General features: G+C 39.9%; 1 protein-coding gene across 1 annotated transcript in view; it reads left to right on the top strand.

The window, feature by feature from the left end:
* Positions 1–17582, top strand: part of LOC135202368 (protein wntless-like) — a gene marked incomplete in the record, with an annotated part of 108923 nt that overhangs the window by 52734 nt on the left and 38607 nt on the right. The window contains 1 exon segment of the mRNA XM_064231730.1: positions 9813–10046. Coding sequence (XP_064087800.1) covers positions 9813–10046 — 234 coding nt within the window.

Genomic DNA, 17582 nt, shown 5'->3' with positions numbered 1-17582 from the left:
TTTTTTATAAATTTTTTTCCTCCTGATTTATAGGGTTTATTTTTTGACCATATTGAAAAATTCATATCTAGCAAAAAAATGACTTTTAGAAAAAAAACTCTCCATTCGATTGGAGGTCTACATCAGGTCTATATATGGTAGTAATCCCAGGTCTTAATATTAAATATCAAGGTAGGAGATAGAATTTGAAAAATGGTTATTTTCGGGATAAATCGCCCTGGCGTCACAAAACCGAAGGTCAGAGGCGAAAATCATATGCGGTTTGGAGATGTCCCAAGTCACCTTATTAAGTGGTATGAATATCAAAGTCCTGTCCTTAAAAAAGGGCATTAGCTGGCTGGCCCCCTTAAGAAAATACTGAATGGCATTAGTAGTCAGTGATGTTCTACTCTAAAGGTCCTGAGTTTCTTGTGCCATATGGTTTTTAATTGTAAAGGAAGAGATAATTATGTTTCTGGGCTTAGCCTGTGTTGCTCCATGAAATGGTTCCTTTAGCACTCATTTCTAAGGTATAAATATTGCTATAAATACCAGAGAAATAAGCTATATAGTAATGCCAGAATAGTTCGGCTCGCTCGCCTTTATTGAAGGTGTCGGTATGGTATCTGGGGCGAGTGAAACTACTACCAGAGGTCCCTCAGCCATTTAGTCTCTTCCTTTCTCAATATCCTTCATCTACAGAGGAGCCGTTCCAAGCCCCCGCTACTGCTACAACTAGCGCTTTGTTTATTATTCCTTTCGATAGCACGACTTCGCTAGCACGCGTTTTTTCTAGTGTAGTGATTTCGCTCCGGAATTTCTCCTTTTTGCATCATGGAACGTCAGATAGATACTGCATCTAAGTTGAGTACTGCAATTAATGTTTGGTATTATTTAGAGGTAGCGATAAGCATGTTTAACTGTTTTTTAATGGGTTATATGCGGGAGCGGCAGCCTGCGAGTTGCTGCTCCCACGCCGCCATTTCGTGGCTCACTACCTGCGTATATTTACGCTCTTATCGTACACTAATTGGTCTCCTATACTAATTGGAGTCGATTCTAATTCATTTAGCAGTTCTTTATGTATGATTTATAGATGCGTTTCTATTTATCTGACGTTTTAATGTTTAGTCCGATCGCGGGGGATAGCCTACTGACCGAACCGCATGCTTTCGGGACGTAATCTACTTAGTTAGCCGTTTTTACATCTTGAGGTTGGCATATCAACCATATATCTAGTTAAGATGTATTATATGCTATTATTTTGGTAAGACACCCTTGTCTTCTACGGTAGGATCCTGATCCATTCGTAGCCTATACATGTTCGTCCTCGAGCCACCCTGGCCGCCTTGCCCTTTCGGTTAAATATTTCAATTCGGCAATCTAGGCTAAGCCGCTCGGAGTTTGCCAGGCCAGCTAGTTCAGATCGATTCGATTTACGAAGTTAGGCCAGCTACTCGAGAGGACTCATTGCTTTCCCTTTCGCTCCATATTTATTTCTCTCTTTCTTCTCCCCTGCGTTAGGACAGGATGTTTCTTGATATGTGTTTTTTATGATTCATAATGTAATTTTGTAGGGCATGTTTGTAGACCTATAGGCCTACTCTTGGTCGGTTGGTCCTTCACACCACGCGGCTGTTCACCCGACTGAGGTTTCCAGCTGACCTTTTACGAGCCACCCTGCTACCCCCCCCCACTCACCCACCTTGGTGGAGTGCAGACTCTCTCACGCTACACCATGTAGCCGGTCCGAGTTCCCCAATGGGGGGGGAGGATGGGCGGGGAGGGTTATCTGTGGGCGGGCCCTCCGTACCATGCCTTGTAGTGGGGACGAGGGTACCCTGTTCGGCTGAGACGTGGTTGGCCACCTGGCTCGCCTGGGCGGGATGCTCTCCGGTCCACAGTGTCATGTATTCCTTCCACGGTCTTTTTCACCCACCCTTTCCCCCGCTCCGGCGGATCCGGGACCCCGGCTTCTAGGTATGGTCTATGTAAATAGCACTATTCCTTATCGACCAGATATGGACCAAGGTTATAACCGACCCCTGTTCTGTTCTCATGAAGCCGGACCCAGCATCGGGATAGCTAGGTGCATTTAGACACGTGATAGGTATCGATCCACACCTATGGAATCATTTACTGTTGCATGCACATATTAATACATACATATATTAACATCCATTATTTCATTATGTAAGGTTTTATCTTACTATATTCGGTTTATCACAACGGCGGACTTGCTACTCCGCCAAGTATTTAAACCGAAATACCTTGTTAACACTAGCCCTCCGGCCTTGTGCCTGTGTCTTGGATTTCCATCCTTCATCCTGGTGCAATGGGGACGGCTTGAGACCGCCTAAATCTTTTAGATTATACGTCTCCGGCGCCGCCGGAGCCTAAAGGGTTTCATAGCCTCCCTTCCCCACTATCCCATCACGGATGATATTATGGGTATAAAAGCTGGGCTCCGGAGCTAGTGAGAACAAGGTCGCATGTTACCTTAGGGTATATGTATGCTGCCGCCGGAGTTGTCTCCGTCAGCAATAGCATAATGCATGCAATCCCGGACTTGTCTCTGGAGGGTTTATAGTGATACTCATGTATCATTTGACTTACAGGTCTTGCGCTGTTTGGAGGAAGGATGCACCGCCGTCGTTCAGGAGCCCTGTGGTCTTGTGGTGTGTTGCACCCATGCCGGTTGCACGGTCCAGGTGGGAGAGATCTTGGTCTGGCACCACGAGGGCTGTGAGATATGCTACGGCTTGGTGAAAGAGTTCACCTCCAAATCGGTAGGTATCACTCCGGACAGTGACACAATGATACAATGAGAATCGGCTGAATATAGCATGTAAATTCATACTAGGCGAAGGATAGTTTCTAGTTTAAGAATTGACATAACCCCTTTTTACAGGGTCTCCAAGCGGTCAGGGACGCAGCGCTGACTACCCTGAAGGTCTGGGTTGGTGGTTTCGGCCGCAAACGCCAAGAAGGCCCAGCCGTACATGCTCTCGGAGGAGATGGCTGGGCTCATCTACCCCGGGGCCAAGAAGTCGACGGCGGTAGAGGCTGTGGTAGCAGCCCCCATCATCGCCAAGATCCAAGCGATGACCTCGCCCGTGCCGGAGGAAGGTCTCGGCGAAGAAGTTGTAGGAGATGTGGCAGCTCTTGACCTCGACCGGGAGCCCATAACGGTGGACAACATGGGCGAAGGTAGGGATGGTAGCGAGGCTGGTAGTGTAGGGGCTCAAGGCTTGCTCTTGAGCCCATCTCATTCTTCTTTCTCTTCTACTACTTCCTTCCAGGGGTTCACCGGGAAGCTTTGGTCAATTAGACCGAAGTCAACCTCAGTGATCCCCAAGGTAAAAAACCCAGTGGACTTGAAGGCCTTGAAAAAGTCCTTGCCAAGACATAGGTCTGGAACCAGTCGCGTCGCTAAACCATCGGTTACTAAACCCGAGGCGGACAAGGCAAAGACTACTCCCCCGTCTCAGGGGTCGAGAATGAAGGTTCCCAAAGCTAAGGCCCAGCCCTCTAGCTTTGACCCAGAGGCATTTTCAGCCAACATGATGGAGCAGGTGGGAAGCATGGTAGGGAACTTGGTCCAGACCAAGTTCCAAGAAATGCTCTCCCAGCTGTCATCCACACTGGAAGCCTCAGGCCAAACCATCCAATCTTTAGCGGAAAGGATGGTGACCCAGGAGAATCTAGTTGCGGGTCTCCGGGATACAGTGGCAACAGGACTGCCTCAGTCCGGACAGGCAACCCATCCCTTGCCAGTGCCGGACCCTTCGAACCTACCTCCTTTCAAAAGCAACAATCCATGGAGGTTAGCAGCATACGCACCGTTCGTGGACGGTATGCTGACAATTGAGGGTTGTGGAACTCGAAGACTGGAAGACTTTGAGTTCCATCCTCCAGGGCTCCAGTTCCCCTTTATTGGCTACGTCCGTCTAACGGAAGACGCCATGATAAGGGAGGACAAAATCCCTAAAGAGACTCATCTTTCCCCTGGAGCAAGCACAACAAGCTTGGCTCCGGAATCTGACAGAGTGGCGATGCGTCAACACTAGGTTGACGGCCCACAGGAGCCCCTTTACTATATTTACAGTAAATGAGGAAACTCCAACCCCATGCGTGTCCAAGATGGCTGAGCTGACTATGCAGGCTGCCATGAAGGACGAACCCATGCCCCAGCTCCGGGAGACAGATTTACCTTCCCTTCTGGTCCCCGGAACCACAGACTGCTGGGTGGACGCGCCTGCCACTTTCTCGGCAGGTAAGTTGACGCCGGATTGCGGTAACACGCTGTTCAGCGAGCGGCTCCCTAGATTCCCGGACAGCCTAATCAAAGCGGAATATGACGCTCGATTAAGGCTCAGCAGGTCCCTCAACTCCGCCACCACGGCTGAAATGACATTCCTCATCTATGCGGATGAGCCGTTATTTAAAGTCCTTACCAAGTCACTACTACATACAGTGCAGTGTGACTTGTACGACTTCATAATAGCATGGTGGAATTGTAGGAAGCACATTCTGGCGGACGCATCGATCCGCCATGAACCCAATAAGCTGATCGGCTCCTCCACTTGGGAACAAACCTTTTCCCCGATTCCGCCGTTAACAAAGTTTTGGCGGAAGCTGCGAGGGTGAACCAGAGTCTCAAGATCCGTTGGGGGCTCATTCCAAAAAGGAAACCTGAGGCCACCGGATCGAATCCAAAAGGAAAGAAGAGGCTGAGGAAGTTCCAGCCCTTCCAAGCCTCCCAACAACAGACCATGGTCCAGGCCTTTCCGGTGACTCAAGTAGGTCAACCGTCTACATCGAAGGCACAACTGCAACAGCAGTATGTGCTTTTGGCTCAGCCGCCACAACAAACTCAGACTTCGACCTCCTTTGCCGTCTCTCCGGCTTACAACGCGACTTTTGAAACTCAGACGTTTCAAGGGTACAACAGGTTCGCCAGAGGCAGCCGCGCCAGAGGAGCCTTCCGTCACAGAGGCAGCGGAAGAGTCTCCAACCGAGGCAAGGGCTTTCGGGGAGCACATGGTGGCCGACCATCTGCCAACCAGTGAGAATCTCCAGGTAGGAGGGAGGCTGTACCTCTACCGACATCGGTGGGGGTTCAGCACCTGGGCAAAGAGTATCGTGATGGAGTTGGCTACAAGGTCCTCCCCCATCCAACACCTTTTACCAAAAACCGACGGCGGAACTGATAGAGTATACCCAAGAACTACTTCAGAAAAGGGTAGTATCACAAGTAAAAAACTTAAAGGTTCAAGGGCGCTTGTTCAGCGTGGCAAAGAAAGACTCGAACAAACTAAGAATAATCCTAGACTTGTCCCATCTAAACTCATTCATTCATTGCGACAAGTTCCGAATGCTGACCGTTTCGCAGGTGCGGACCTTGCTTCCCCGTTGGGCCGTCACCACCTCTATAGATCTTACAGATGCCTACTATCATATCCCGATAGCAAGACACTTCCGCCCATTCCTTGGCTTCAGACTAGGAAAGAAGGCTTATTCCTTCAAAGTAATGCCATTCGGGCTCAACATAGCGTCCAGAATATTTACAAAGATAGCGGAAACAGTGGCCCAGGAATTGAGGACTCAGGGAATAATGTTAGTAGCCTATCTGGACGACTGGCTCATATGGGCCACAAATGTCGAAGAATGCCGCAAGGCGACGGTCAAGGTAATAGTTTCTGGAACACCTAGGTTTCCAGATAAACAGGAACAAGTCCCGGCTAACTCCAGAGTCACGTTTCCAGTGGCTAGGAATCTGTTGGGATCTAGACTCTCTCACTATCAATTCCGCTGACGAAACGAAGAGAAATAGTCAAGGCCACAAGACAATTTCTCAAAAACAAGAAAACGTGCTGCTGAAAGCCAAACTAAAGGATATAAACTGGGTTTGGCGTTCGAGAGCGAACCGGAGATCCCGGGACAAAATTTCATACATCCCGGCGATCTTACGCAAGAGACTCCGCCCCTGGACAGAGATCAAAAGTCTGTCGAAAACAATACCCTTACAATATCCTCCGCCGGCTCTAGTAGTCCACACGGACGCCTCCTTGAGCGGCTGGGACAGATACGCACAATACAAGAAAGTACAGGGAACCTGGTCAATGTCATTCCGCCAGCTACATATCAATGTACTGGAGGCAATGGCAGTGTTTCTAACCCTGAAAAGACTTTTACCAGCCAAGAAAATCCATATCAAGCTGGTATTAGACAGTCCACTACATAAACTGGGGAGGCTCCAAGTCGAGCCATGTGAACCATGTGATGATAGCCATATTTGGCCTAGCAGACAGGAACCAATGGCACTTATCGGCCATTCACCTAGCGGGAGTGAGAAATGTAGTGGCGGACGCTCTTTCGAGGTCCACTCCGCTGGAGTCGGAATGGACTCTAGACGGAGAGTCATTCAAATGGATCTGCCAACAGGTGCCAGGGCTTCAAGTGGATCTTTTCGCCACGTAGTCGAACCACAAACTACCATGTTATGTGGCCCCCAACCTGGACCCTCTAGCTTATGCCACGGATGCTATGGCAATAGAGTGGAATATCTGGAAGAGAATTTACCTCTTTCCTCCAGTGAATCTACTACTGAAGGTCCTGAACAAACTCAGGACTTTCAAAGGTCACATTGCACTAGTGGCCCCCAACTGGCCCAAGAGCAATTGGTTCCCTCTACTAGTGGAATTAGGACTCCGGCCCCAGCGGATTCCCAATCCCAAACTGACGCAGCTGGTACAAACGCGGACTGTGTCCGCTTCCTCAGGAATTCAGAAAGCCCTAACTTTATGGACTTCATGAAGTTTGCGGCACAGAAGGATGCCAACATTGATCCTCAGAATATCCGGTTTCTAGAATCAGATAAAAGAGAATCAACCCTGCGTTAATATGATTCAGCAGTAAAGAAGCTAGCCACCTTTTTGAGGAACTCAAATGCACAAACCATGACTATGAATCTAGCAATAACCTTTTTCAGAACCTTATTCGAAAAAGGATTAGCAGCAAGTACGATTACTACAACCAAATCGGCACTTAAGAAAATTTTCCAATTTGGATTCAATATTGATCTGACAGATTCTTATTTTTCATCTATTCCAAGGGCTTGTGCTAGACTTAGACCAATAGACAGACCTTGAACGGTCTCCTGGTTCTTAAATGATGTCCTCAAGCTAGCTTCGGACACTGTTAACAAATCATGTTCTTATATAACGCTCCTAAGGAAAACATTATTCCTAAGAAGTCTAGCCTCAGGAGCCAGAATTTCTGAACTGTCGGCCCTTTCTAGGGAACCGGAACATATTGAGTTCCTCCCCTCAGGAGAACTATTACTCTTACCAGAACGTCAATTTTTGGCTAAAAATGAGGACCCACAAGATAGATGGTCCCCATGGAAGATTGTCCCACTGCCTCAGGACCCGTCCTTATGTCCAGTTAATTCACTAAGAGCTTACTTAAGCAGAACTGCCTTGAAATCTTCAGGTCCCTTGTTTATTAAAGAAAATGGTGGCACTATCTCCCTAAGAGGAATCAGACAACAGATTCTATACTTTATCAAGCAAGCTAACCCGGAATCATTTCCACGGGTGCATGATATGAGAGCGGTAGCCACCTCAATTAATTATTTTCACCATATGAATTTTGACGATCTCAAAAAGTACACAAGCTGGAAATCTCCGACAGTATTTAAACGCCACTACCTAAAGTCGTTAGAGCCCTTAAATCCCCAGCAGTGGCAGCAGGGAACACAGTTTTCCCTGACACTGCATAGAGCAGTAATATTTAGTTTAGTAGCCTACGTCTCTCTCTACATCTCTCTCTCTCTCCTACCTGCCTCGCTAGCATTCTTGACCTTAGCTCGGTTGTTACTGGGTTGCACATTGTACCTTGGCTTGTACCTATGATGTATCATGTTGAATCTGATTGTACATATGTATATCTGGGTCTATGATCATGTAATTAAATTCCTGTTTATTGGTGTGTGATTTGTTAATGTTACTTGTTGGGTTATACAACCCTAGTCATCTAAGTTTTTAGGATAAGGATTATTAAAATTCTCATAGTATTAAGGAATTTTATTACTTGTAGATTAAATAACTAATATTAAATAGTATTTAATGTTATTCAAGTTTCAATTTCCTTACAGTAATTTATCTACACTAACTTTTCCAAGCTGGTGGGGCCAATTCTCTGTTTCTATTTCACGGAGCGACACAGGCTAAGCCCAGAAAAGGGATTTTGACAAGGGAAAAATCTATTTCTGGGCGGTGACCTGTGTTGCCCAGTGAAACCCACCCTCTATTTCTACACCCTATCTGGCCCAAGCTTGGGTGCTATCTAAAGGAATGATAAACAAAGCGCTAGTTGTAGCAGTAGCGGGTAGCGGGGGCTTGGAACGGCTCCTCTGTAGATGAGGGATATTGAGAAAGGAAGAGACTAAATGGCAGGGGGACCTCTGTTAGTGGTTTCACTCGCCCCAGATACCATACCGACACCTTAAATAAAGGTGAGCGAGCTGGACTATTCTGGCATTACCATATAGCTTTTTTCTCTGTTATTTATAGCAATATTTATAACTTAGAAATGAGTGCTAAAGGAACCATTTCACTGGGCGACACAGTCACTGCCCAGAAATAGATTTTTCATTTGTCAAAATCCCTTTAGTTTACTATGTGAAGAAGATATGAAAAGATAAAGATACCTGAAACAAGCTATTGCAAAGGCTATTGGAGAGAAATACTCATCTGAGTAGACCTTTTTTTTTTTTTTTTTACACTGCACAGAAGCTTCTCTTGCCAATTTGCTATCTATCACACACTGATGGTATTGTTATCTAGACAGATTTGAAGTTTCCCAATGAGGCTCCATTACCAAGAGACACTAGATTTTTTCACATTTCTGAATACAAGAAAAAAGTTGGTATTTTACCAAGAAATTGAAAAAAAGCTAATATAGCTCTTTCAATTTTTAGGCTACAATACTGCAAAGTAATTTTGCCTCCTTATGGTGCATGTATTGATGTATTGTTGGGTAAATGAAATTCAGATATGTTTAATGATTGGTCTGCATTTTATGTTAAAGATTGGTCTGCATTTAATGTTAAAAGTCAGTTGCACATATTTCTTAATGTCTATGTAATATATCATTGGTATCTCTGTAACGTTGCATAATTTTAATCTTTTATTATTCTCTTTATGTTTCATTCTTGGATGTCCGTGCCAGATTGCGGTAAGTTGATTAATCTTTTGTTTCAGTCTTCACATATAAGTTTATTTGATTGTTGTCATGGTTAATGGTTCATAATTTAGTTTTAAACCTTTGTGAAGAGCTTGATTTAAAAAAAAAATACAGTAGTATTGAGAAGTTGAAGTAATATACATAATTGTCTTTGATTCTTGCATATTTGTAACACCTGACACTGTATTAGTAAATATGTTGGTTATCTGCATTGATATTTACAAGGCCTTATAAGTTAGGTGGTTTAAAGATGTGTGTATGATTCTGTAGAAATGTTTAAGCATTCATCTCCTGAGTTTATTATTGAAAATTTTTGAGTTCTGTATCTGTGCGTGGGTGAAATTCTACTATTCATAATCTTACAATTTTATCCAAGTGTCATTTTGTAATCCACGATAGCACATTGAGATTGTCTTAGGAAAAAGTTAGAGTACAATAAAGTTAACCTGACAGATAAGAATGGACCTGCCTGATGAACCAAGTGAGGACCAGTTGGAAGACCTTCAAAAATAAACATGGAAGATGTTGTATTGTCATATTAAGGTAACCTGGATACAGTGTATTTTTTTTTTTTTTTTCAGGATGATATTGAGCGGAACAAACTGAAAGTGTACTGGCGACACTTGAGTGCTGTCTTGGGAGGTTGCATGTGCTTGTTCATCTTTGATATGTGTGAACGTGGTGTGCAGCTGCACAATCCATTTTACTCCATCTGGGTAACTGAAACAGGAACAAATTTAGCTCTGGCCTTTATTATCCTGGCAGGAATATGTGCTGGTCTATATTTCTGCTTCTTGTCATACATGATCTGGAAGGTTAGTGGTTTTCTAGATACTTTTGTTTTTTACATGTGACTTTACACTGTAACATGTGATGGAACATACGATGAATGGCTTAGTATCAGTTATATGCTAGTCACTATTATTTATACCCTTATATTGTTGAGGGTAGATATAGCAAGCCTGTACCCAGATTTTTTTTATGTTGGGGTGTCTTTTTTTTTTTTTTTTTTTTTTTTTTTTTTTTTTTTTTTTTTTTTTTTTTTTTTTTGTTTTTTTTTTTTTTTTTTTTTTTTTTTTTTTTTTTTTTTTTTTTTTTTTTTTTTTTTTTTTTTTCTTCCCAAAAACTGGACCTTCAATAAATGTCATTGCATAAATATGTATATACTAGATGAAATACAAGTATTCTCCTACTTAAGATGGGATTGTTCCAAAAAACCCATCGTTTGTTGGTAAAATCGTATCGCAAATATAGCCTAGCCTACATTAGGGTAATCAGTACCATCTTTACATATAGGGTAGGCTGGCCTACACTACACAGTATACTTTATACACATCACATATGTCATAGTAGTTATTAATTTCAGCTAATTCTCTAGGTTTAATGCACATTGGCTTATGGTAATTCAGTACAAAGAGAAATTGAATAAAATTAATAAGTTAGCCTTGCGTATACGATGATGATGATTTCATGGTACATATATTGTATACATACGAATACAGTAGCCTAGCCTACAGTATACTGTATACATACTACATATACGATATAATTTAGTGGTTTATTAATATAAGCCAATTCTGGAGGTTCAATGCACTCTGACTATGATATATCAGTAGAAAAAAACATTGGACATGAAACAGGAATCAGATTCAGACCAACATTGGTATAATTGAGTGATGTCAGGTTGCTGATGGCTACAAATATTTATGAAATAAAAAAAATGAATATGGATCTTTTCTGTGAATCTTTTCAAAAGTTTACATTACTGTATCCAATAACATTGTATGTATTCTCATATTATTGTATCATAAAATACTGACAAAGCAGTCTATATTTTGGTTTGGAAATCAGCTGATGGCAAATACGAGTTTATTATGCTGTATTTTAACTCAATTCAGAGTGAATTTACTTGCTTTTATTTAGCATAAAATATCTGGATACTTTACTTATATGAGACAAGGTAATTTGTCATTATACGACGTGTTTTAAAGTCAGAATATGAATTTAATACATCTCATAAACTGAATTATTTTTTTCGTTAACAGATTGTGTAGTGGGCATGTTTATTGTTTTAAAATATTATGTGATTCCATTTGCTATTTTTACTTGATTTCATCGTAGTACGAGCTTTACAGTTGTTACTTATCTTATTGGCATGAGAATAACAGTAAAATGTGTTCTTTCACGACCTGAAGTTTTGATTAAAATGATTCACCCTCAGTTTTATCTACAGTTGTGTTTGATGGCATAAGTTTACTAGAGTTATATCCATGTTGCTGATGCACGATATTAGTCATTAGCAGCTCGAAAAGTGTTCTCAGCTTCAGCTATAACTTTGTTTAAATTTAACAGTATGTTTCCTTGCTGATCTTTGATCTATAGCGAATAAAGTTATTAAATAATATATTAGTCCTATTCACCATAACATCATTTATAATATAACTACGGTAATTTTTTACTGTTGTGCGATGGTTGAAACACAAGCCAAATGGATGTTATCATCCAATTTGGTCGTAGTACTTAGCAAAACGTTTCTTGTTTGGTTGTTCATGCCTGTAAATATTTACGCAACGAGTATAACATTAAAACAATACTTTTATCATTCTCTTTTGTTTTTTTTTTTAATTTATTTAACTAGAAGATGGGATAAAGTTAGGCTATTGTAATTTGGTCTCTCACTCCCTGATTATAGGTACGCTGCTGCCAGCACCTGTTACAAGCGAAATTTTCAAAATATTGTCGTCAGTATTAATTGCTAATCCCATTGTAAAATCAGATTATCGTAAGACGAATTATCGTAACTTGATCACTACCTGTACTTGAAAATGTTTATTTTGGTTATATTAGAAAGAAAAAAGGACAATGCAAATTTCAAAAAGTCTGCAGTCTTGTCAAATTTCTCTGACCAGGTTATCGTACCACAGCTTCAAAATTATTGTTTCTCTACTGAAATCATTTACAAATATGGTGGCCTATATCATATTCCTATTATCACTCTGGTATTTACTACTACTAAAGAATGATGTTAATGTTTAATAACAAAATTCATATAAAAAAAGACTTGCCAAAAAAACAAAAGATTGTTATTTATTACTTTGTAAGTACAGTTGAATGGAAAGGATAGTCACAGAAAATATGGATTGCCAGGATTTTGTTTTTTGTTGGGGTCGTTCAACCCCAATGACCCCCGGCCCCCGGAACAGGCCTGATATAGATCATAGTATTAATATCATATAAACTGCATTCTAATTTATAAAATTCTGTATGGTAATGTTGTTATTTTGCTGTCGCAGAAATGTGATGACAAAACTTCCCTTTCGCCACCAACCCATATTTTACCATCTCGCCCCTCACTGCCAGCCTGTTTTTTAGCTGTAATTTTCAGTGCATGAAATTTTTTTTTTTTTTTTTAAATGGTTGTCGCATCCTTACAATTTTTACGCTATGTCTCTCGTTCTAGTCTGGTTTTTTGGTAATAGATTGAACTTCGTCATATCGTCATCGAAAAGTCTAAAAAGACGTCAAGAAATATTGCGTATCAGGTAAATGTAGCCATACGCAAAAAATTTTTTTGTCTTACAAAAAGATATGTAGCACCAAGGTTATTACACTTACAGTTTTCATATTTTTTTCATCGTATTCTACAACTCTATCGCTATACAATGATATATATATCTTTATTTCTAAGCCCTTGGAAACATATGCAAACCGTCTAAGAAATACACCGTACTAAGTCATATTTTTACTTAGTAGGTGAGCGAAAATTATGTATAACAAAAGATTATTTAGATGGCTGTTGCTTCTAGATTATTTACGCTATATTAGTCCTTCTGGTCTTATTTTGTTGGTAAAAGATTGAATTTTGTGTAAAAGATGCAGGAAATGCCATAATGTGTCAAGCAAATGTAGCAGAACACGAAAAATTGTTATGGAACTTTGGCTCAAATGTGATGAAAAGTTGTGTCGTCTGCTGCTGTCGCCGCTTATCAGGCCATTAACCCTTAAACCCCGAAGGGGTGTATGTAATAAAAATCGTCTCCCGTATGCCGAGGGGGTCTCGGAGTGAGTGCCGAAGCGGAAAAAATATTCTTTTAAAAATATCACAGCGCACTTAGTTTTCAAAATTAAGAGTTCATTTTTACTCCTTTTTTTGTCATTGCCTGAAGTTTAGTATGCAACCATCAGAAATGAAAAAAAATATAATTATCATATATGAATAATGCAATATATGATAGCGCGAAAACAAAATTTCACATATAATTGTATTCAAATCGCACTGTGAGCAAAACGGTTAAAGCTGACGAGTTAATTTTTTTCCGTTGTATTGTACACTAAATTGTGATAATTTTGGAATATAACACATTGTAAAACGATCAAATCAACACAGAGAAAATATTATCACAAAATGATGCATGAATTCGTAACGCGCGGAAGTAAAAAAGGTTTTTTCAAAAATTCACCATAAATCTAAATATTGTTCTAGAGACTTCCAATTTGTTTCAAAATGAAGATAAATGATTGAATATTACTATACTGTAAGAGTTTTAGCTTACAATTGCAGTTTTCGACCATTTCGGACGAGTTAAAGTTGACCGAATGTCGAATTTTTTTTAATATATTTTTTTTAATATATATAATGTCGAATTTTTTTTAATATATTTTTTTTTATATGCAAATATTTCGAAAAGGAGAAAAGCTACAACCTTCAATTATTTTTTTTGTATTCTACATGAAATTGCACACATTTTCATATATAAAACTCTATGAAACGCCTAATATGAAATGGAGCAAATATTCCGAGAATGCAACGTATGCATTTCGGAGATTTGCGGCGGAGAATCCACGCGCGGAGGGAAGGAAAGTTTTTTTTTTAAATTCACCATAAATCTTAATATTGTGCTAAAGACTTCAAATGTATTTCAAAATGAAGATAAATGACTGAATATTACTAGACTGTAAGATTTTTAGCTTACAATTGCGTTTTGCGACCATTTCGGTAGAGTCAAAGTTGACCGAACATGTTTTTTTTATTTATCGTGATTTATATGCAAATATTTCAAAAATGAGAAAAGCTGCAACCTTCAATTATTTTTAGTTGTATTCTACATGAAATTGCGCACATTTTCATATATAAAACTTTATGTAACGGCTAATTTAAAATGGTGCAAATATTACGACAATCACACGTATGATTTTTTCATAAGAGTTACCGCGCGGACGTAAGGAAAAAAATTTTTTTTTTCATAAATTCACCATAAATTGAAATATTGTGCTAGAGACTTCCAATTTGTTGCAAAATGAAGGTAAATGATTGATTATTACTAAAATGTAAGAGTTTTAGCTTACAATTGCGTTTTTCAACCATTTCGGTAGAGTCAAAATTGACCGAAGGTTGAAATTTTGGCACTTATTGTTATTTATATGAAAATATTTCAAAACTGATAAAAGCTACAATCATGAGTATTTTTTGTTGTATTCTACATGAAATTGCACACATTTTCATATATAATACTCCATGTAACGGCTAATTTAAAATGGTGCAAAAATTATGTCAGTGACGAAATCATTTCTGAGATGTCACTGATACTTTTTAGTGCGAGCCTGCGTAACGATTGTAAACAAAACAACACCTTGATCTGTGAACTCCCAGCATCCCCCAAGGCGCGTGATTCAAAAGTTTTCGGCTGGTAGGCCTATAAGTATTTTTCCGCGAATTTTAAAAAAAACTTTTCTCTGTCGACGTAAAACACGTTCAATTGGCACCCGACAGACAATTTATCTCGACGTAAAATACGTCCAATAGGCGTTTAGGAGAACATTTGACAAAAACATCGAAGAATAAAAAATTTCCCCGATATTTTATGTACTGACTTGTACACCTCTCGACTATATTCTCAGAACAATTTTTGTATAATACAGTATAGTCCCCAGTTATGCGAGAATTTGGTCGATCCACGGCCTCGCAGAATTAGAAATTTTTATATTTTGAAACACATACCTAATGGGAATAATTCCATTATGGCCAAGGCAAACGGCAACTTACCCAGTCAAACTTTTTTATACTACCCATTTTCAGTACTTTCTATGTACTACATATATACTGTAATTTTTTCTAATATGAAATTGTTCTTATGGATAAATAAAACATTAATATTTAAAACTACACACAGGATGGTTAAAAGTCACACACGTAAACAATGCCATCATTGGGTGCAAGTGTACTCTACGATACAGTTGTTTCCTTTAAAAAACCTTCTGGATGGAATTTCCTCTACCTATCCTCTGCCCAAAAAAACCTTCAAAATCCCCTATCTCATCCTCTGTGAAGAGTTCTTCTGCTGAAGGAAGGCTTTTAGAACTATTTGAGGTTTCGGGAACTGGCAGATCATGCATGTCTTCACTCCCGTTAGGCCTAACAAACTTGGTTATGAGCGTCTGTCTCAGTTTCTTTGTCCGGGACGCTCACTGTAATCGTTTTCATATAAATTTATCCTATCCTACGATATAAAAAGAACTGATGAAAATTCTAAATTTAATATGAAATTACAATTTCTTAAAAAGAAATTATAAAAATTCAAAATTCAACATGGAATGACCGTTTCTTGAAAAGTTTAGATCAAACGATTCTCTCTCTCTCTCAAACACATCTGCTTCTCAGTTAATCACTTTTACTAGTCATTTTTACAAAAACCTATTTCAACAATAGAAAAAATAAATGATCAAATGCCAATAGTTAGTCAAAACAAGTTGACCTAGAAAAAAATTCTTACTTTCATGTTAAGCAATAATGGATTTCAAGTTGTCGACTGCTGCCAAATTGGAAGTTGCTTCTTCCTTCATCTTTAACTTAAGGGCAAGCTTTTTTAGTTTCGAGAAAATAGGTTAAAGGAAAGCTTTTTTAGTTTCGAGAAAATAGGTTAAAGGAAAGCTTTTCAGTTTCGAGAAAATAGGTCTTCCTCTTCGACTTCTAGGCAGATGCATACATGATGCGGATGATCAGAATACACTTCGCAGATCTGAATAATATGTATGACGATGGTGATGACACCAATCATTCATACACACTGTGCTATGATGTCACAAATGCGTGAGGCAGAGCCTTCCATTTTAGCTAATGGCTGAGCAGGAAATCTTGCTCTCGCATTCCCCCTTGGAGGAATAGTAGTATTTTTTTCCTCCAAGCATTCCCCCCACCCCTTCTCTCAGATAACAGCATACCCCCCCCCCCCCCACACACACACACACACACACACACACACACCTAAAATACTTGAAAGACAATAGATTTGATACTTTTTATGGCGCGTGACTCGCAGACTTTGAATGGCTTCGCAGATACAGAAAATCTATTTTTGAGAACTAGCGACCGCATAAAAAGGATTGCACAATTCGAACACGCATAATTCGGGACTGGACTGTATAATGATAACCAGTATATCGGTAGTATGTAATTTCAATTTAGCTATCAAAGAAGACTATCTAAATGCAGTATATGGCAACTCTTATGGCAACTATATCCTTAGGCACCCGCTTAGATGTGGCCTTTGGGGGGGAGGGGTATTACTCAGTCCCAGCTGAGAACTTGATGTACAAAGACATCCCTCTCACCCAACCTTTCCCTAGTCATTTTGTGGAGTTTTTTTTTTACTTTGCAAGTCAATTTTTTTATTTCTCTTGGCTTTTGAGTACTTTTTTGTTCAGAAGAAACCATGCCAAGAACAAGAAAATATAAACATATGCATTCCATAAGAGAAAGAAAGAAAAGACAACATGAAGATGAGGGTACTGACAGTCAGTGGTCTAGTGGGTGGGGTGGATTATGCTACCACTACCCAACAACAACTACTACCACATCCATCTACCCCTTGTGCTGAACATATTCAGGAAGATATTTTAGAAGAGGAAATTGTTCATCGGTACTTATTACGAGAAAAATTGTTGGAAGAATTGGTGGAAGAAGAGAAAAAGAGTGGTGGTGGATGATTCTCAAAACACTGTATTAGTGTGAAGAGGCTGAAAGAACTTATAAATTTCAGATATAAATGCAAGAAGAACCCCCATTATCATTATAAAATGGTGCCTGATGTCGTAGAAATGGTTATGATTGTTCAATGCAGAAGATGCAAACAAAAGATCATCTTTCCAAGAGAGGGGAAAGAGGGGGACCAGGAGCTTAAATATATAAAATATAATGCAATATACATAAAATAATAATCCCAGATAATGCAAATATGATATAACATATCAAATTTGTCATAAAAACCTCAAACTGTGTGACAACAAGCAAATAAATGGACAGACAAGCAAAAAATATAGTCATAAAACTTTGGAGGCCGATAACTATCTCACTG

Source organism: Macrobrachium nipponense, chromosome 30, assembly GCF_015104395.2.
Source record: "Macrobrachium nipponense isolate FS-2020 chromosome 30, ASM1510439v2, whole genome shotgun sequence".
NCBI lineage: Eukaryota > Metazoa > Arthropoda > Malacostraca > Decapoda > Palaemonidae > Macrobrachium > Macrobrachium nipponense.
This window is presented reverse-complemented; position numbering and strand designations above follow the sequence as displayed.